Source organism: Pinus tabuliformis, chromosome 1_2 (genome assembly GCF_031772625.1).
Source record: "Pinus tabuliformis cultivar Carrire ecotype Pingquan chromosome 1_2, CPIR1, whole genome shotgun sequence".
NCBI classification, from domain to species: domain Eukaryota; kingdom Viridiplantae; phylum Streptophyta; class Pinopsida; order Pinales; family Pinaceae; genus Pinus; species Pinus tabuliformis.
This window is the reverse complement of record NC_142298.1, coordinates 132,185,584-132,208,629: the sequence shown is the minus strand read 5'-3', so window position 1 is coordinate 132,208,629 and position 23,046 is coordinate 132,185,584. Positions and strand designations below refer to the sequence as shown.

General features: G+C 40.7%; 1 protein-coding gene across 1 annotated transcript in view; it reads left to right on the top strand.

The window, feature by feature from the left end:
- The window catches only part of LOC149204869 (malate dehydrogenase, mitochondrial-like), a 75,657-nt gene that overhangs the window by 29,574 nt on the left and 23,037 nt on the right, over positions 1–23,046 (top strand). Inside the window, exon 6 of the mRNA XM_089394815.1 lies at positions 15,121–15,238. Within this exon, the coding sequence (XP_089250941.1) occupies positions 15,121–15,238 (118 nt within the window). The remainder of the gene's footprint in view (positions 1–15,120; positions 15,239–23,046) is intronic.

Below are 23,046 nucleotides of genomic sequence, written 5' to 3'. Positions count from 1 at the left end.
CTCTTTCGCTTGCTTGACTCTCAAAGTTCGCCAAGTCATGAAGGCTTAAAAGAGGAGCCTCCTCTAATTGGACCCAGTCTGCCACATTTGTAGTTTGCAAATCTATCTCTTCAAGGTCGATTGGTGAATGATCCAAACCTGTCATTATCATGAGACATTGAAATGTGAATTAAAGTTTCACTTTGAAGTTTGAACTTTAAAGTACGAACTAGATTATGAAACCTTCAAATTCAAGCTCTCGAGTCTCACCTAGTATTTGTTTGTTGCGAAGTCGTAGATTGTAATGGACAAATACAAGGTCATTCAAGTGTTTTTGTGTCAATCGGTTGCGCTTCTTAGAATGTATTTTCTCAAACATGCTCTAGTTGCATTCACAACCTAAAGCACTGCATGCTTGGTTTAAGATTCGAATGGCAAATCTCTTCAAATCTGGCCTATCACTACCAAAGTTTTGCCACCAAAGATCTAGCAAGTGGCAAGGGTTTGTGAGTAGAAGTACTAAATAGTAAAAACTTAAAAAGACAAGAAAATTTAGTAAAACATTTAACATACAAAATAAAGTGTAAACAAATTTAATGAATTGATGAAGCCTTCAAGTTGGGTACCTAGCAACATCTTCGACCTTTCTCTTATAGCACTGGTATAGGCAAACAATTTAGATGGCACCCTATAATCTTGTAGTTGGGAAAAGACACGACTTTGATATTTTGGATCAGGGAAGCACCTTTCCATGCATGTCATAAGTCCTCTGCCAACCTCCCCATCCTCATTAAATTTGCTCTTATCATAAAAATATTGTGGGTTTAAGAAGTACCCAGCAGCATGTAAGGGGGAATGCAATTGTCTATCCCAACGTGCATCTATAATGTCCCAAAGAGGCATATACTTTGTCTCATCATCCCCATATCTTCTTTTGATGGCCTCCTTTGCGAGATCCATCGCCTCATAAATGTAACCCATAGCGGGTTTGTCACCATCAACCATCCTGAAAGTTCAAGCATTCAAATTTAAAGAATATGAAACATTGTAAATAAAAAGAAGCTTGAAATGAAATTTAAAAAATGAAAAAGTTAAAAGACTTGAAGTACCTGAGAACTCTAACAAGGGACTCCGTCACAACAATAATCTCTTCGACATCTTTCCAAAAACCATCATTAAACACAAGTGCAACAATTTCGATGCCTTCAAGGGTCTTGGAATGTTTAGATGCCATCCACTCAGGTCCCAAGAACATCCTCTTCAGATTTATCTTTTGCTCAACCACAGATTGCAAAGATATGAAATTTGTTGCAAATCTAGTCACTGCAGGTCAAACAATTTCTTTACCTTCAGTGTATTTTCTCATCGTGTTTAGGACAATAGTGTGGTTGTATAGGTATTTGGTTATGGATTTTGCCTTCTCCACAACCTCATGTATCCAATGAAGCTTACCAATGTCCTCAAGCATTAAATCTATGCAATGGGCAGCACAAGAGGTCCAAAAAATAGTGGGGTGCCTAATCTCAAAAAGTCTACCAGCAGCCATATAATTAGCTGCATTATCGGTGACAATTTGTACAACATGTTCTTCTCCCACTTCTTGAATGACTTCCTCCATCATTTCACAGATAAGTTGGGCAGTCTTAACCTTGTTTGAAGCATCCACTGATTTGAGAAACATTGTGCTTGCGGGACAAGATACAAGGGAATTTATTAAAGTTCTATTCCTCTGATCTGTCCATCCATCACTCATGATGTTGCACCCTGTTTCTACCCATGATGAACGAAACTCAGCTAGCACAAGCATGACATCTTCAAGACTCTCTAACAACAAATCTGTCCTAAGGCTCTCTGATGTAGGGGCTTTGAACCCTGGACCTACAACAACAACTGCATCAATCATAGCTTGCCAATAAGGACTTCTGGCACAGTGGAAAGGTATGTCAGAATAGTACCAAAAGTTAGCAATGGCCTTCCTTGCCTGACTATGGATAATTTTTTTCCAACCAGTGGCATCCAAGGTAGGTTGGGAACCGGGTTTTGTGCGGGGAGCAAAAAAGGTGTTTATGTTTCCACCTCCAGTGTTGAAGGAAGGACTCGTTTGGCCTTGAATTTGACTTGGACTTGGAGGCATGTGTGGGAAACTTGGGAACGACATTGAGGATTCAACAGAGAGAGGTGACAAGGGGGTAGTGGAAGAAAAACCATCAACTCCAAGAGTTCCTATTTCACTATTTTGCTTTGCTTTTTTGGCATTATGCTGAGGCAACATATCAATGGTCAAGGTTGCTTGGTGTTTGACATTATCGTCAACCTTGTTGCAAAGACCTATATCATGGCCAGGTATTTGTGCAAGGTGGAACTTGAATCTATAAATGCCTCCACTACATTTCACTTTGCAAAATTTACAAAGGAGCTTGGGGTCTTTGGGAATCTTGTCACAATAAGCCCAAGCAAAGTCCTTCTCCCTCGGCATTGTTGTTGTTTTGGACTTGTGTTTAATTTGTGGCTTCTATTAAGATTTGGAGTCGTGGCTTCTATTTAATTTGTGGCTCCTGTGAAAGACAATAAAAAATTAAATTTAAAAATGATCCAAAAATTTAAAATATGCTAGAAATCTAAAAAATTAAATGAAGACAGATGTCAATAAACATATAGAGACTATGCAAAAGGCGAGTGAGGATCACTGTTATGGAGCAGTATTCTAATGTACCCTGCAATTCCTACTTAACTAAGTAGGCCTACTGTACCTAGGAATTATGATTCATTTGCCTAATGTAATTAGTGTACCTAGAAAACCACAAAAACTAAGTAGGCCTATTGTACCTAGGAATTTGATACCTAGAAAACACAATAGGCCTACTTAGTTATGGAGCAGTATTCTAATGTCATCAATTCCAACACTGTAGGGTGCACTGGAATTTCCTTTTGAGAGATACAAGGCTTTGAAAATCCCCGAGGAACAATATTCGCTTAGAGGTTCTCCCTTTGGAAGAAGAGTCGAAATGGCATTAACCTTCAAGATATGCTAATCATTCCAGCTCCTAAGATGATTAAGGAATCATTTCAGAACACATTTTTTGGTAGACTTAGGTTCAACCTCTTTAGAATGAGCATTTGTTATGACAATCTCCTAGTTTCACTAATAATGTCAACCCCCGCCCCCTCCCGACACGGGTAGATAATCCTTGGTTACCAATCTTGAGGTTATTCAAGTTAGGCACTAAGATGATTCAAGTAATTTTTTCCTTGGAACACAAGGATTCGATATCCTAAGAACAATTAAGGAAATTTTGAAATTGAAGGACTCATACGGTCTGCCCGTTTCATATTTGTTTTCTCTGCCCATCTGTTTGGAATGCGGCTTCTCTGCGAGTCTGCGGCGTCGTGGACGGTGGAATGGGCTTCTCTGCGACGTCTGTCTGGAATGTGGCTTCTCTGCAAGTCTGTGGCGTCGTGGACGGTGGAATGGCTCTGTGGCGTCGTAGTGGAATGCGGCTTCAGCAGCGAAGTGAACAACCCAAAAACTGGCGACAATCCAAAACCCGATAAAGCGACAATCCAAAACCCGATAAACCCTAAACCCAAAACTGGCGGGACTCGGGAAAAAAACGCAGAATCGGCCCAATCGCAGACTCGCGAGTCAAACTCGCGTTGACCACGAGTCAAACTCGGTCAACGCGATTTGACTCGCAGAGTTTTGACTCTGCTCGTTTCACGGGCGATCGGATTTTAACTCGCGAGTACTCGCCGATTCCTGTTACACTGGAAAACACTGATATATGATGTCAAATAGAAATGATACATCAAACTTCAAAGGTGATACCAAATCTTGCTGATCCCTGATAATTGTCCAATCAAGGACTCAAACAAAATAACATCACATATCCTGTTGATCCCTGATAATTGTCCAATCAAGGACTCAAACAAAATAACATCACATATATAAAACTTTAAAAGTATTTCATCATCATGAGTTATAAACTTATATGTAGCAAAAGTTGCAAAACAAATAAAAGTAGCAGCTATCTATCTGAGACCATTGGCCTCTCCCTAGCAGCTTTCTTTCTGTCTTGTTCAGCAATTGCTTCAAGAGTTTTTTGTATAACCTTCGCACTAGAAACCATACAAGGCATTACATCTGCATCATGTGCAGGGAGTCTAGCCAGATGGTATTTCAATCGTGTAACCCCTCTTGACATCTTGGTCCCACACAATTTGCATGATATATATGCCCGATTTGCCCCACCAACAGCCTCCCCATACTCCCAAAATGGGTCCAAGGCTTTTGGCATATTTGACATTTGTAGTGAACTAATTCAAACCTAGGGCACAAAAAAACAAAAAATTGGCATTAAACCCCCCAACACAAAAAATAATAAGTAATAACCACCTCATTTAAAAAAAATTACTACATTATTTGCATTTTGCAATGTGAATGAAAAATGGCAATAAGAGGGTGCATAAGAAAGTTGAAAAAACAATGAAGCTTGCTGTCAAAATATGGAGAAAACCCTTGCATTGGCTCATGGGCATGAAAATCATAGCAAATGGAAAAAAACAAAGAAACAAAATGTTGGTAGGCAAAGAGGCAAGCAAGCATAACCCTAAATCTATGAAAAAATCATTAACATAGGGGTTTTTAAGAACATACCTGTTAATGGAAGAAATGAAGTTTGTCTCACTGTTCAATCTTTGATCCACAAAAAAATCTTAGTTGGTGGTGATAATCGTTGTTTGATCCTCAAACCCTCCTTGACAACCACCACAAAACTCTTCCCCTTCCTTCTCCAACACTCAGAAACAGAAATGAAGAAAAAAACGATTTTCCCTTTTTCTAGCCACGGTATAACATGCTCGGTGATATTTTTTGTCGTTTCACGTATTTTGCCGAGATATCAAGCGATATCTTGGAAATATCGCGATATTTTCTCGGCGATATTTCGGCTCGCCGAAAATATCGCGATATTTCCGATATTCGGCGATATATCGCTGATATTATCATCACTGGTATCAAGAATTGAGTTGTTTGCAATAAGGACATTGTCTAGGGTAGCTATAAGGCAAATATCCGCTTCATGCCCTGGGATTTTGACAAGATGGTATTTCAAGCAGGTGTTCCGCCAAATATTTCCATTCCACATCGCTTGCAACTCAAATTTGTTCTATTATCACCCCCACATGGTTCACCATAGTCCCACATTTGGTCTAATGGCTTTCCCATTTTGTAGAGCTCTAGTTAGATTTTTAAAATGTGGACCTATGACACAAAACAAATGGGGAAATTAAAAATCCAAATCCACAAAAAAACTTGAAGAATGCTGCATTTAAAATATCATAGCTATATAACTATGATATTTTTCATTAAAAAATGCAAGAAGAGTCATATCTAAATTTATACAAGATTGAAAAACAAAGAAAAGGAAGGCAATTTTTTTTAACATACGTGGAAATATGGATATGGTATATTGGAGTAGATCTCCACTGCACAAATGCTCAACTGATGGCAAATAAAACTATGGATTTTCTTTTCTTTGGTTGATGAAAAATGGTCACAAGACTCACACTACCCTCAGAGCTTAATCTTGGCACGAAAAAAAACAAAAATGACCCTCTAAAACCTGAGCCAAAACCTTATCGGATCGTTTTAAGCAGCATTCCAATAATTTGAGGTCGTCTTGCAATAATTTAAATTATCACAATAAATTAAATTGGGAAAATTATTGCGATAAGTTCTGGCAATAACACTGACAACATGGGTTTCAACAATATTATTGCGATAATTGCGCTAATATCCCAATATATTTAAAAAAATTATAACTACTTGGGAATCAACTTCTCTCAGAGATCGGGTTGTGGGACCACGTTAAAATCTCTATTCCGAGAACCTAGGTAAATTAATTCCTTATGATTTTCTTCTTGAAAAATTGCTTTTGATGGAATTCTTCAACTCATAGAAATAAAAAAACAACGAAAGCTATAGAAAATTGTTAAAATTGGCAATTAGGGCCAAACTCCATGTGGGTCATCTTATTTATGGCAGCTGATATTTTTCTTGAATCCCTCTCATCGAGAGGTGTAGGATTGATCTAAAGATCATCCGATTCTGATAAGTATTCATGGAGATATGAATTTATTTGTGTTATGGGACAAATCGTCAAGGTCGGCCAACAACCAAATAACCCCCACGTGTGCTCAACGTTTTAGTATAAAAGGAGGTGACTTGATAGTCATTTGAACGCACACTTCACTCTTGATTTTTCTCCACTTGTTTTTGGGTTTAGTGGAAGAGAAATCTAAGAGGAGGAAAGGAGACTAAACAAGGAGCCCTAGCCACAGTCTGGCCGTAGTCATGAAGAGGTTCAATACTGCCCTAGCCGCAGTCCTAAAGAGGGTGGTTTAGCTGTAGTCCAAGAGAGGAGATCCCTGCTCCTATACGCTGCCCAAACCTGCCCTAATACGCTGCCTAAAGGGATACCCTAACCGCTGTAAAGAGGCTCCCATACACGCTGTCTAAAGGATGCCAAGCCGCAGTCCAAGCAGGGAGAACTAAGGCCTATACACGCTGCCCTAACCTGCTCCTATACGCTGCCCTAGCCTGCCCTAACTCGCTGTCTAAAGGATGCCCTAACAACAGTCAACAGAGGCTACTTAGCCGCAGCAAGAAGGGAGCTGTTTAGAGGATCATCTATACGCAACAAGGTAAGGCCTAAACGCAGTCATCCCACGCTGTTTTGGAAGGGTTTAGGACAGCCCTTAGATGCAACAAAAAGGAGACTTAGCCACAGTCTATACATAGCTAAACGCAGCCACAAAGATGATGACAGGATGCCCTAGCCGCAACAAGAAGAGACAGCAAGGTAATGTCACTTCAGGACAACATGGAGAGCTTAGATCAGAGGCCAAGTTGCTGTGGAAGTGCGGATTAGTTTGAGGGTTGTTTGAGGGTGCAAACAGGTCCTGAACAGGGCTGTCTCAAGGATCAAGGAGTTGTGTGTAGGGCTGTTGAGGCCAAGCCCAATCAAGATTGTTTGGACTGCAATCAAGGGGTTTTGGAGTGAGCTGTAGATGACAACTGTACTGTGATAGGCAGCAGGCCTTATCACCTCAGAACAAGAGACAACGTGGACAGGCTTGGGGATATTTGTGCACAGTATGTATAGTAGCATAATGATGTTATAAGTGGCAGCATGATGAAGGCAACATGGTGCAGTACGGTGCGACAATGGGACAACATGGTAATGATGGGCATATAGCAGCAACAAGAATGTATTGCAGTAGCCAGATGATGAGGTATTCCAACATGCATTTGAGTGCAACATAGTGCAATGAAGAGCTCAGCATAGTGCAGCATGATGAGATGCAATACAGTGATGGGTACCGTCATGATTAGTGAAGCATGATGAGATGCATCATAGTGATGATGGGTGCAACATGGTGCAACACAGTGAGGTACAACATTATGACGAGGTGCAACACAATGATAGGTGCAACATGGTGATGGAGTCACCTGGGAGAATCAGTTGAAACAACATGTCTTCAACTGAGTTCAGCGAACTCATGTATCATCTTCTTAAGGATGATCTATGCTCTTATTTAGATAAGTCAAAGTGTTGACTTCTGTTGTATATGTACTATCTCTCTCTCTCTCTATTGAACATATAAGAATAATTGATCAAGGGTTTCCCCACATTGGGGTTTGTCCCTGTCTAGCGCCACATCTTGTGTCCTCTTGTCTTGACTTGTCCTCTGTGATTTACATTTATGTTCTATCTGCAATTTACTATTAGGCTGATGTGATTGCTAATCAGGAAAAGCTATGGAGCTAACTGTGAAAATTGAATTAAATTGCGCTAAGCATAGAACATACCTAAAATTAACATGGTATCAGAGCTGAGGTGAAGACAAAGCCCAAGCAAGAGTGAAAGAGCAACCACTGAAGACAGTTGGGAAAGGACAAAAGGCTCAATGGATTCCTCATCACTCTTCAAATTCACCAAGGGTGAATTCGAAGCAGAAAATATTATCAGAATGGCGCAACGAAAGCTTCTTATGGCCTACCTAAAGATCATTTCAATGGGAAGTCCGAATCCAAGGGTGGAAGGAAAGGCAGATGCCTTGTTTGTAATAAGTTCAACCATTATGCAAAGGAGTGTCCGAATAGTAGGGACACATCACTTGATGATGATAACAATCATTCCAGGGACATCTTCAATGATTGGAGGAATGATAGGTAATGCAGGTCATCAAGGAAATAGCCGACTCTTCAAAGAAAGCAAGGAACCCCAGGTATGAAGAATCAAATGTTGTTTCTGATAAGATAAAGAAGCATTATCTTATATTGGCCCTCTCCTCCAGACTCTTTGGGAATCTGGCTTATTGATTGTAGTGCTTCAAGGCACTTCATCGGATAGAAGGGTGCTCTCTCTAATTTGGTAGAGATGGAAACAATCGTGGGATTATACTTGGAGTCAATGCCACCTATCCCAGAAAGGGTGTAGGGAATGTTACCCCTAAATTGAATGAGGGTAACTCGATTCATTTACCAGAATCTCTTTTATGTACCTGATCACAAGAAGAACCTAGTGTCCATTTCGTCAATGGAAATCAAAGGTTTCAGGGTGGCGTTGTCGATGAAAAGGTACGTGTTTGAAAATAGAATTTTAAAAGATGCTTTTACTCATGGGTTCAGGGTTGGCAATTTGTATCAAGTTGCAGGAAGTCCATTGGGGACCATGTCAGTTAACACATCTCATCTATAGCACCGGAGGTCTGCTTATTATGGGGCCCTACCCGATGTGAGTCAAATGGTGACAAGGATGCCTGAATTCAAGAAGAGCATGAAGGTACATGTCCAAGATTTACTGAAGGAAAATCTTACAAGGGGACCATTCCCCTCATGTAGCAGGTCCATAGGTTTGGAACAACTTGAGGGGTTTGAGATTCATGATCAGGAATCTCATGTATGCAGGTGGAAGAAAGCCCTCTATGACTTGAAGCAAAACACCTCGGGCTTGATATGAGAGGATTGACAGCTGTCTGATAAAGCTGAGATTCACTAGGAGTGAAGCCGATCCAAACCATTGCTTGAAGGTTGTGGATGATAGACCTCTCATACTAGCACCTTATGAGGACGACCTCTTCCTGACAGGTGCAGACCCTTTCATTTGCAAAATTAAGAGGGAGTTGGATATCGGATTTGGAATGGTGAACTGCAAGCCCGTGACTACCTCGATGGATCTTAACTTTCTGAAGTTTCGTGGTAGGGATGTCGGACCTGATTTGGGAAATGCCTCTGAGATTCATAAACTCATTCTAGCATTGATGTTCTTGGTGAACTCTCGTCTGGATATATGTTTTGCAGTTAGCATGTCGAGCTCATATATGGTTGAGCCCCACTGGATTGGTACCAAGAATCTTCTGAGATATCTTCACGACACAATCTCTCATGGATTGAGATACATTGCTGGAAATGTAAAACTTCATGATTATTCGAATGCTGGCTGGGTAGGGAATGTGGAGGATCACAAGAACACTTCTGAGCGCTGGTTCTCTTTGGGTTCTGCTTCGATATCTTGGATGAGCAGGAAGCAGAAGTTGGTTGCTTTAAGCACCGCTGAGACCAAATACATAGCTACGAGTATGACCTCGTGTGAAGCTGCCTGGTTGAGGAAGCTCTTCAGTGAGCTGTTTGACACATGATGGATACCACCGTGATCTTCTGTGACAACCAGAGGGGGATTTGACTGTTGAGGAATCCCGTGTGTTATGATCGCTCCAAGCATATAGACATCAGGTACCACTTTATCTGGGATATGGTACATCGATGAGCAAGAAGGCTCCATCGCATTGGGACTGATGTGCAGGTCGCAGACATTCTGTCGAAGCCCCGAGGAAAGGTCAAATTTGTGACTTTCCAGAACGACTTGGAGTCATTGAGAGACCCTCTTATGAGGGTCCTGTATGATGCATGCATTGAGCTCTAGGAGCTCTGGGGGGCTTGGGGTACTTCTTGGAGCAACAAGCGACCATAGGGCGACTCACCCTCCCCTAGTGGTGTGCTGTGTACAGGGTGAATGGTTCAACCTTCCCCTGTGATACCCCGTGGCGACTTGTGGGCAGGATGAGTGGTTCTCCTACCGAGGCATCCTACCCATGCAGTCTGGGACTCATGGGAAGTACCTCTCATTTGGCCAATGAGTAGGGAAATGAGGATAGGGACCATAGTAGTACCGATGGACGCATCGTGTATCTACCGTACTCCCTATGCTAGGATGACCGACATTGATCTGGGATCAATTGGAACTGACTTCGGGTCAATAAGAGTGATATAGCTCACTCTTTCTTGGAATTGATTTGGGATCAGTATGAGTGGTTTGAGACACTCTCTCTTGATATTGATCTGGGATCAATGAAACTGACTTCGGGTCAGTATGAGTGGTTTGAGACACTCTCTCTTGATATTGATTTGGGATCAATGAAACTGACTTCGGGTCAGTATGAGTGGTTTGAGACACTCTCTCTTGATATTGATCTGGAATCAATGAAACTGACTTCGAGTCAGTATGAGTGGTTTGAGACATTCTCTTTTGATATTGATCTAGGATCAATGAAATTGACTTCGGGTCAGTAAGAGTGATATAACTCACTCTCTTTTGGAACTGATCTGGGATCAGTAAGAGTGGTATGACACACTCTCTTCATATGAGACTGACTTCGGGTCAGTAAAGAATGGCATGAGACATTCTCGATCAATTCTTCTTCTTCATGGTTTAGTAGAGTAGAGCAGTGCAAGGCACTAATGGCAGAGATAGTACAGTCTGGCAGATAGATCAACAGAGGGAGTTCTCCCTAGTTTAGAGGTGGTGTTAAAATTGGAAACTAGGGCCAAACTCCATGTGGGTCATCTTATTTATGGCTGCTGATATTTTTCTTGGATCCCTCTCATCGAGAGGTGTAGGATTGATCTAAAGATCATCTGATTCCGATAAGTATTCATGGAGATATGAATTTATTTGTGTTATGGGACAAATCGTCAAGGTCGGCCAGCAACCAAATAACCCCCACGTGTGCTCAACGTTTTAGTATAAAAGGAGGTGACTTGATAGTCATTTGAACACACACTTCTCATTGTGTTCCAGTTGCACCTCGCCATCATGTTGTACCTTGGAGAATCAGCTGAAGCAATCCTCTAGTACAAGTGTCCTCTGGATCATCCTTGGGCATGGAGTCTTCATATAATCATCAGGTGCCACTCCAGTGGTCAACAGTGCCATTTCTATTATCCAACCTAATTGGATAACTAAAGCAAGGGATCAATGGAATAATGATAAAGAGGTATGGACATTCATTCAAAAGTTGCAGCAAGATCCTAGTGCATCTAATTCATTTATTTGGAAAAATGATTCACTGTGGTACAAAGATCACTTATATCTATGTAAGAACTCCCAACTTAAACAAAATGTTCTTTTGGAATTGAACACCTCTCCTATAAAAGGGCACTTAGGATTTTAAAACAAATACCACAGAGTCAAGAAATAATTTTTTTTGAGATGGACTAAAATTTGATATTCAAAAGTTTGTGGCAGAATGTTTGGTTTGCCAACAAAATAAAGTTGAGAAAATTAAGACCCTAGGTCTTTTACAACCATTAGCCATTCCAAGTTAGCGTTGGGAAGAGGTCTCAATGGATTTTATCATAGGTTTACCCAAGTTTGAAGGAAAGAGTGTCATCATGGTGGTAGTTGATAGACTTACTAAGTATGCACACTTTTGTGCACTATCTCATCCTTTCAAACCCAGTACAGTGGCTATTGCATTTATGGAAACAGTTCAAAAACTACATGGAAACCCAAAGATTATTGTAAGTGATAGAGATCCCATTTTCACCAGAAATTTTTGGACAAAATTATTTTCTTGTCGTGGTACTTAATTAGCTCATAGCTCATCTTATCATCCTCAATTTGATGGGCAAACTGAGATAGTGAACAAATGTTTGGAAGGATATCTTCATTGTTTTGTATTTGATAAACAAACACAATGGATCAAGTGGTTACCCATGGCAGAATGGTGGTATAACGCTTCCTACAATACCACAACAAAAATGACCCCATTTATGGCGCTTTATGGATATCATCCACCGCCCATCACAACGTCTTTAGGAGACAATTCTAAGGTTCAAGTAGTGGAAGATCATACCGAGCATCAACAACAAGTTCTCCAACTCTTAAAGGATAACCTGGCTCTAGCACAAAATTGAATGAAACAACAGGCAAATCAACATCGCAATTAATTTTTTTTGATGTGGGCAATTAGGTATTTTTACGACTACAACCATACAAACAAATGTCCCTCAAGTAAGTTAAGAAGGATAATAAATTATCACCCAAGTACTATGGTCCTTACAAGGTGTTGCAAAAGATTGGTACTATGGCATACAAATTTTAGCTGCCTGCATCTTTGCGAGTACACCCAGTTTTCCATGTTTCATGTTTAAAGAAGGTTATAGGTGACAAATTTCTAGTTCAAACTATATTTCCTGAACTTGTCAAGGAAGGAAAAATCATATTGGAGCTTGAAGCAATCACAGAAACAAGAATCTGACAACTACGAAACAAATCAATTTCAGAGTATCTCATTAAGTGGAAGAACTTACTTGTTGAAGACTCCACATGGGAGGATGAGTATTTTATTCATAAGCATCCAAAACTACTCAAGCGTTGAGGACAAGTTACAACACTTTTTTGAAGGAAAGGGACATGTTAGATCCCTATAATACTAGTGTAGCCCCCACATTGTTATTGTTGTGCCACATAGAAGCCCATTGTTGTTATTGTTTCGCCCTTACATTATTATTGTTATGTATGCCCTAATTATATTTTGACCCCTTAGACTCCTATATATACCAAGGAGGTCATGTCATTTGAATCATCCAAGAATTGTTCATTTATGTGATGTAAAAGGAGGTTGCCCCCTCAATGAGGCTTATTTTCAAGGTGTTGATCTATCTTTTTTGTTTTTGTATTTGTTTTTGAGATCTGGCTACATAACAAAGTGTGTCAAGGCACAGTTGGAGAGCATTAAAAGCTCATGGAAGTTTACAGGTTGCACAATTATCGCTGATGGGTGGACAAATTAGAGGGGCAGAACAATAATATATTTTGTTGTAGCTTGCCCTAAAGGAACCATGTTCCTTAGATCCATTAATGCATCTACACATGTAAATGATACACATTTGATTTTTACATTGTTGGCTGAGGTTGTGGAGGAAGTTGAGGTTGCAAATGTTGTCCAAGTAATCACAGACAACGCAACAAATTATGTGGTAGTTGGAAAGTTGCTTTGTGCCAAATATCCCACCATTTTATGGACTCCTTGCGTTGCCCATTGCATAGACTTGATACTGAAGGACATTTTGAAGTTGGAGTGGGTGCAAGATGTTGTGCAAGAGTGCAAATAAATTACCAAGTATATTTGTAACCATGCTTAGGTGTTGAACCTTACGAGGGAATTCACAGAGAATGAGCTTAGTCGCCCAACTATCACACAGTGTGCTACAAACTTCCTTTCCATCCAAAGCCTTTTGTATGAGTACCAAGCTTTGAGAAGAATGTTTTGTAGCCAACAATGGCTATTTTGAAAGATAGCACAAAAATAGAAGCATTGGCTGTGAAAACATCTTTCCTAGGTGATAGTTTTGTGGGAGAAAGTCATTGAGATTGTTAGCTTCACTGAGCCCCTTGTGAAAGTCTTGAGATTGATGGATGGAGAGAAACCTGCAATGGTATATATTTATGAGGGCATGGACAGGACCAAAGAGTCCATCAAGACTTTCTACAAGGGTGATGGATCTAAATATCTCCCTTTATGAGAAATTATTGATTCCAGGTGGGATAGGCAACGACATTCACCATTGCATGCAGCGAGAGCATATCTCAACCCGAGCTTATTCTATAATGAGGGGTCTAACATTAAAAAAGATCCCGAGTTGATGAGAGGTGTCATGATATGCATTGAGTTGGTGTTATCAGATCAAGATATTCAAGACAAAATCAACATGCAATGAGATATGTACAAGGAAGCATTTGGCATGTTTGGATTCAGCTCAAGCCAACGTCTCAACGACAAGAAAATGCCTTGTAAGTGCTTAGAACATAGCTTGTAATTTTGCTAGTTCTCTTTTATATGTTTGGTGTTGCAAAATAGCTTTTACAACTCATTGGCGGATAGATTGTGGCTGCGAGGCACCACAATTACAAGAATTCGCCATCAAAGTTCTGAGTCAACCTTGTAGTGCTTCTGGTAGTGAGTGCAATTGGTCGGTATTTGAGCACATCCACAACAAAAAGAAAACAAGTTGGAGCAAGAGAGGTTGGAGAAGTTGGTTTTCATATACTACAACCTTCGAATGTTCACAAAACAACTACAACCAAAGGATCTAGATCCAATTTTATTGGATAGTATTGATTTAGAGTCTGATTGGGTTGTGGAGGAGGAGTCCCCTGATTTGAGTTGGCTTGATGAAGAGATTGAGGATCTCTCTAGTTTTCCATCTCAAATGGAAACTCCAAATACACCTGCCTCATAGTTGCTTCAACCTTCCCATGTTGGCACTAGCTCCTCGAGGGCTTATTCTAGGTGTAGTCGTGCATGAGACTCAAGATTGTTATGAGACTATGACTTATCATTTATGACATATGTATTTGAATTTTGAACTTGCTACCATTTTTGATTTTGATTATGGAATCATGATTCCTTTTCCTATTCACTATCTAAATTTTTTGCTTACAAAAATCAAATATGTTATGTTGTACTATCGTAGCTATGAGATGATGTTATGAATTATTGCATGTATTGTGGTTTTATAACTTATTAGGATTGGAAATATCATTAGTTTCTTTATTGTGCTTAAAATTTACCATATTTTAAGTTGTTTTGTTTGTTTTTTAAATTCTGTATTTTGCCAAGGCTTATACGAGTCGTTCCCGATTCTTATACGAGTTGCTGAGTCAATAGCCAGACAAGTCTTATACGAGGCCGAGTTGTGCAACATTGGTGTATGTTAATCAGTCTTATGTGCCCACAATGTGAAGAAGTTAGGACTAGCTAAGGTAACTTAATAACACTACCTTCATTGTGCAGGTATGCTGGAGCAATATTTGCTGACGCATGTTTAAAGGGTTTGAATGGAGTGCCTGATATTGTGGAATGTACATATGTTCAGTCAAACATTACTGAATTGCCTTTCTTTGCCTCAAAGGTAAGCAATTATTTTCCACCCCTCCGCCTCTTGAATTCAGGTTGTATTTTCTTTTATCATTTGTTGTATGTACTGTATTTGGTCTGTGTCCATTGTTACTGTTCTGTTACGACTATCTAACTTTCTTGTTTTTGAGTGTATAATTGTAGAATTGAGAAATCCTACAATTTGTGAGTGAAAATTCTTTGTATTATGGTTTTGATTTTCAAAATATATCTCATTTCAAGTTGTGCTGCATTTTTTCTGTTAATATTTGAATAGGTTTTTATCCTGAATCATTGAATAAATTTTGACCAAAGAAAGCTTTACCATCACCTTTAGTTTTCCAAGTTTTTATTTATGGTGATAGTTCTGCTGCTTGACAATTTGACACTGCAGCATGCCCTGTGCCGATGCCAGTAATCTGTTTTTTTATTTCTGTTCATTGTAAGCCGGTATATAATCCATTAAAAGATTTGTCCCAGTGAGAGTTCTTGCTGCCTGAATCCATCATTTCTTTACATATTCCTATTGATGACTACATGTTTCCTTATGCACACAGGTACTGTTATTAGAATGCTAAATTCTGATCTATAGCATTGTTCGTATAGTGTCTTGTTTGGTGGATAATGTGATTTGGCCATAGTGTTCTTCTTGACTTTGGAGTTTCTGACCTTCATTTTATGGCAGTATGCAAGTTTCTTGCTAATGATCTACTATTTGTAGAGAGTTTTTAGTATGTACATGGGAGCATTGTGTTATATTCTGAGAAGGAACATAGAAACTCTACCATCCTATTATATTTTCTTTGGTGATGTTTCTGCTGATTGGTATCTGATCCTATAGCAAGTAATCTGATTGTTTGTTCACTAAAACCCTATACATAATATACTAAGAGTGTCTTTTAATTAGTTTCCCTGTCTTTTAATTAGTTTCCCCACTGTAGCTGCGCTATCCTCTGTAATTGTTGATGCACAGAAGTATTATTAATAGAATGTTGATATATAGGTAGTTCTGCTTTTTATCTTGTTTCAATGAACTGAAATGGTGTTTTCAGCGTTAATATACTTGATTCTTGTGTTAGTATAGCAATACTTCCTGAATCTGTAGCTGCTGGACTTATGTTCATGGCAGAATTTGTCAATGGCTTAATATCAGTATTGCAAACATCTCGATTTTATCTCGAAATCGTGATATTTTGGCCTAGCCGTTGTGTGCCGATTTTTACTGATATTTTGGTGATATCTTAAATTTACCGATGTTTGCAACATTGCTTAATATATCTAAAAGATATTTATGCTTCACATTCCGTGGGGGGATATTGAAATTAAAGGAAAAGCCTTTATGGAATTATTTAATTAAAAATACTATTCTGTTTCTTGTGGTACTGTCAAAAGGTGCAACTAGGCGCCAATTCCCCTTCCTAGAAGCCCCTCCTTTGATGGCTCATCACTCCATTAGACTACCCTTAATGGCATCCTCCACCTCAAAAATCAGAATTTTTGGAGGCTGGTGGTTTCTCTTTCCTTTGGCTGCAGAATTCTAGACTTTTTTGACCCTTCCTTGACCAGATTGGGAGGCCACACTAATTGGATGTTTGACCGATTTATCTGGATGCTGTTTGCCTGGGATTTGACCTAGTTTGACTTGACTGGTTAGGGTATATTGACTGCTGTTGACTGATCTCAGAATTGCAGACTTTGACAGATCAGATTGGGCTTCTTGTTTTGGCCAACTTCATTGGATAAGCCAATACTAAATTGGATTTTCTCTCTCTGCTGGACATTTGGTATTGTTAATTTTAGGTATGTTCTATGCTTAGAGCAATTTATTTCAATTTTCACAGTTAGCTCAATATCTTTTCCAGATTAGCAATCACATCAGCATTAAAGTAAACTGCAGATAGAACATAAACATAAATCGCAGAAGACAAGCCAAGACAAGAGGACGCAAGATGTGGCGCTAGCCAGGGACAAACCCCAATGTGGGGAAACCATTGATCAATTATTCTTATATGTTCTTCAATAGTTCAGCAGAGAGAGAGAGAGATAGTACATTTACAACAGAAGTCAACACTTTGACTTATCCAAATAAGAGCATAGATCATCTCTAAGAAGATGATACATGAGATCAGTTGAAGACATGTTGCTTCAACTCATTCTCCAAGGTGACTCCTTCACCTATCATTGTGCTGCACCTCACCGTGCTGCACCCATCATCATAACGCTGGACTTCATGACCATGCTGTACACATCATACTGCTGCACCATGCTTGCCTTGCTGTCCATGCTTGCTGCTATCCCATGTGACTTTGCTGCAACATGCTAGTCACTGCTGTCCTATGTGGCATACCGCTGTTCCACTGTTCATTCCAAGTTTGCTTGCTGTCCCATGTATCTTTGCTATGTAGCCTGCTGTCCCATGCATCTTTGCAGCACTATGTAGCCTTGCTCTCCCATGCATTTTAGCTGCACTAGTCACCTTGCTGTCCCATACATTTTAGCAGCTTTATGTAGCCTGCTGTCCCATTTTCTTTGCTGCACTAGTTAGCAGCGCCATGTAGCCCAGCTGTCCTATTTACTTTGCTGCTGTCCACAACACTGCTGTTCCAATGTTGCCCTTACTGCTGCTTATATGGTGACTGGTTAGGGCATCTGGCAGCCCTTACACACCCATCTATCCGTCCACAAACAGTAGCATATTGCTTCTATTCTCCTCGGCCTGGTTGTTTTCCTATTGTGCTCTTAACCGTCCTGTCCCCACACTGTCCCTACAGCCCTTTCACGCTGTCTAGGGCAGCCTCCACGCTGTCCCTTTGACCTTTCACATCAGTGTCCTCCTTCTTGAGCTGCCTTAGGATAGCTTCGTTAGGGCTGCCTTTAGGTCTTAGTGAGGGCTGCCTTTAGGTCTGCGTTAGGGCAACCTTTAGGTCTGCGTAAGGGCAGCCTTTAGGTCTGTGTTTTAGTAAGGACCAGCGTATAGGTTTAGGGCTCCTTCTTGATAGCGTTAGGGCTTTTCTTCATGACTGCGTCCTTTAGATTAGGGCAACGTATTTCTTCTTGACCGCAGCTAGGGCAACCTCTTATACTCCAACGTCTACGGCTTCTACTCCTAGATTTCTCTTCCACTAAAACCCAAGACAAGTGGAGAGAAATCAAGATAGAAGTGTGTGTGTGAAATGACTCTCAAGTCATCTCCTTTTATACTAAAATGTTGACCACATGTGGGGTTTATTTGGTTGCTGGCCAACCTTGACAAATTGTCTTATAACACAAATAAATTCATAACTCCATGAATACTTATCGGATTCGAATGATCTTTAGATCAATCCTAACCTCTTGATGAGAGGGATCCAAGAAAAATATCAGCTTCCATAAATGAGATGACTCCACATGGAGTTTGGCCCTAGTTGCCAATTTTAACACTCCCTCTCAACTAGGGAGAACTCCATCCGCTGATCCATATGTTCGACTGTACTATTTCTGCCATCAGTGCCCTGCACTGCTCTGCTCTGCTGAACCATGAAGAAGAAGAATTGATCGAGAATGTCTCATACCATTCTCGACTGACCCGAAGTTAGTGTTATTGATCCCAGATCAATATCACAAGAGTGTCTCAAACCACTCATACTGATCCCAGATTAATGGAGGTCATCCTAGCACAGGGAGTACGATAGATACAACGATGCATCCATCGATAGTACTACTATGGTCCCTAACCCCATTTCCCTGCTCATTGGCCAGATGAGAGGTACTTCCCATGAGTCCCAGATTGCATGGGTAGGATGCCTCGACAGGAGAACCATTCATCCTGTCCCAAAGTTGCCACGGGGTATCACAGGTGAAGGCTGAACCATTCACCCTGTACACAACGCACCATTAGAGGAGGGTGAGTCCCCCTATGGTCGCTTGTTGCTCCAATAAGTACCCCAAGCCCCCTGGATCTCCCAGAGCTCAATGCATGCATCATGCAGGGCCCTCATAAGTAGGTCTCTCAGCGACTCCAAGTTGTTTGGGAAAGTCATAAATTTGACCTTTCCCTGGGGCTTTGACAGAATGTCTGCGACCTATACATCAGTCTCAATGCGATAGAGCCTCCTCGCTCATCGACGTACCATATCCCAGATAAGTTAGTATCAGATGTCTATATACTAGAGCAATCATAGAATACGAGATTCCTCAACAATCGAATCCCCCCCCTGGTTGACACAGAGGATCCCGGTGGTATCCATCACGTGTACAAACAACTCACTGAAGAACTTTCACAACCAGGTAGCTTCACACGAGATCATACTTGTAGCTATGTATTCGGCCTCAACAGTGCTTATAACAATCGACTTCTGCTTCCTGCTCATCCAAGATATCGAACAGAACCCAAAGAGAACCAACACTCGGAAGTGCTCTTGCGATCCTCCACACTGCCTGCCTAGTCAGCATTCGAATAATCATGCAACTTTATATTTCCGGCAGTGTATCTCAATCCATGAGAGATTGTGCCCTGAAGATATCTCAAAAGATTCTTGGCACCAATCTAGTGTGGCTCAACCATATATGAGCTCACCATGCTAATTGAAAAACATATATCCGGACGGAAGTTCACCAAGAACATCAATGCAAATGAGTTTATGAAACTCAGAGGCATTTCCCAAATCTGGTTCGACATCACCACCATATAACTTTTGAAAGTTAAGCTCCATCGAGGTAGTCGCGGGCTTGTTGTTCACCATTTCAAATCTGGAATCCAACTCCCTCTTACTTCTGCAAATGAGAGGGTCTGCACCTGTCAGAAATAGGTCGTCCTCAGAAGGTGCCGGTATGAGAGGTTTATCATCCACAACTTTCGAGCAATGGTTTGGATCGGCTTCACTTATAGTGAATCTCAGCTTCATCAGACAGCTATCAATCCTCTCATACTATGCTCGGGGTGTTTTGCTTCAAGCCATAGAGGGCTTTCTTCCACTTGAGATTTCTGATCATGAATCTCAAACCCGGGTTGTTCCAAACCTGTGGACCTGTTACATGAGGGGAATAGTCCCCTTGTAAGATTTTCCTTTGGTACATCTTAGACATGTACCTTCATGCTCTTCTTGAATTCAGGCATCCAAGTCACCATCTGACTCACATCGGGTAGGGCCCCATAAGTAGACCTCTGTGCTATAGATGAGATGTGACAACTAACATGGTCCCCAATGGACTTCCAACAACTTGATACAACCTTGAACTCAAAAGTATTGAAAATTCCATTTTCAAATACGTACCTTTCCATCGATGAATGCCACCCTGAAACCTTTGACTTCCATTGCCGAAATGGACACCAGGTTCTTCTTGTGATCAAGTACACAAAAGAGAATTTTGTAAATGAATCGAGTTACACTCATTCAATTGAGGGGTAACATTCCCCACACCCTTTCCGGGATAGGTGGCATCGGCTCCAAGTATAATCCCGCGATTGTTTCCATCTCTACTAAATTAGAGAGAGCACCCTTCTATTCGATGAAGTGCCTTGAAACACTACAATCTATAAGCCTGATTCCCAAAGAATCTGAAGGAGAAGGCCAATACAAGATAATGCTTCTTTATCTTATCAGAAACAACATTTGATTCTTCATACCTGGGGTTCCTTGCTTTCTTTGAAGAGTCGGCCGTTTCCTTGACCCGCATTACCTGTCATTCCTTTGATCATTGAAGATGTCCCTGGAATGATTGTTATCATCATCAAGTGATGTGTCCCTGCCATTCAGACACTCCTTCGCATAATGGCCGAACTTATTTACAAACAAGGCATCTGCCTTTCCTTCCACCCTTAGATCCAGACTTCCCAATGAAGTGATCTTTAGGTAGGCCATTAGAAGCTTCCGTTGCGCCATTCTGATAATATTCTCTGCTTCAATTTCACCCTTGGTGAATTTGAAGAGGGATGAGGAATCCATTGATCCTTTTGTCCTTTCCCAACTGTCTTCGGTTATTGCTCTTTCACTCTTGCTTGGGAAATATCTTCACCTCATCTCAATATTTTTTCTAGATTAGCAATCACATCAACATTAAAGTAAACTGCAGATAGAACATAAACATAAATCGCAGAAGACAAGCCAAGACAAGAGGAACAAGATGTGGCGCTAGCCATGGACAAACCCCAATGTGGGAAACCCTTGATCAATTCTTCTTATATGTTCTTCAATAGTTCAGCAGAGAGAGAGAGAGAGAGAGATAGTACATTTACAATAGAAGTCAACACTTTGACTTATCCAAATAAGAGCATAGATCATCTCTAAGAAGATGATACATGAGATCAGTTGAAGACATGTTGCTTCAACTGATTCTCCAAGGTGACTCCTTCACCTATCATTGTGCTGCATCTCATCATCATGCTGCACCTCACCGTGCTGCACCATGTTGCACCCATCATCATAATGCTGGACCTCATGACCATGCTGTACACATCATATTGCTGCACCATGCTTGCTATGTTGCACCATGCTTGCCTTGCTGTCCATGCTTGTTGTTGTCCCATGTGCCTTTGCTGTAACATGCTAGTCGCTGCTGTCCTATGTGGCGTACAACTATCCCACTGTTCATTCCAAGTTTGCTTGTTGTCCCATGTATCTTTGCTATGTAGCCTGCTGTCCAATGCGTCTTTGCGGCACTATGTAGCCTTACTGTCCCATGCATTTTCGCTGCACTAGTCACCTTGTTGTCCCATACATTTACTTTGCTGCACTAGTTAGCAGCACCATGTAATCCAGCTGTCCTATAGCCCAACGGTCGTATTTACTTTGCTGCTGTCCACAACACTGTTGTTCCAATGTTGCCTTTACTGTTGCTTATATGGTGACTGGTTAGGGCATCTGGCAACCCTTACACACCCAACTATCCGTCCATAAACAATAGCTTATTGCTTCTATTCTCCTCGATCTGGTTGCTTTCCTATTGTGCTCTTAACCGTCCTGTCCCTACACTGTCCCTACAGCCCTTTCACGCTGTCTAGGGTAGCCTCCACGCTGTCCCTTTGACCCTTCACATTAGCGTCCTCCTTCTTGAGCTGCCTTAGGATAGCTTCGTTCGGGTTGCCTTTAGGTCTTAGTGAGGGCATCCTTTAGGTCTGTGTTTTAGTAAGGACCGACGTATAGGTTTAGGGCTCCTTCTTGATAACATTAGGGCTTTTCTTCATGACTGTGTCCTCTAGATTAGGGTAGCGTATTTCTTCTTGACTGTGGCTAGGGAAACCTCTTATCCTCCAACGTCTAGGCTTCCACTCCTAGATTTCTCTTCCACTAAAACCTAAGACAAGTGGAGAGAAATCAAGATAAAAGTGTGTGTGTGAAATGACTCTCAAGTCATCTCCTTTTATACTAAAACGTTGAGCACATGTGGTGTTTATTTGGTTGTTGGCCGACCTTGACAAATTGTCTTATAACACAAATAAATTCATAACTCCATGAATACTTATCAGAATCGGATGATCTTTAGATCAATCCTACACCTCTCGATGAGAGGGATCCAAGAAAAATATCAGCTGCCATAAATAAGATGACCCACATGGAGTTTGGCCCTAGTTGCCAATTTTAATAGATATTGATCAATAAGAAGGATTGATTGGGTTTTCCCCCTTGTGGGGTTTTGCGCTGGGATTAGCCTAAATCTTTGTGTTCATTGTCTTGGCTTGTATTCTTGTGCATATTGTTGATGATGTTCTATCTACAATTACTGTCAATAATGATGTAAACTAAATGCCAAGTGATTGTTACTCAAATCTATTGTGATTGTTGTTGGAATCTGAAGTGGAATTACTATTGAGCTAATAAGAGATTGAAGTAATTCTTGCAAACATAG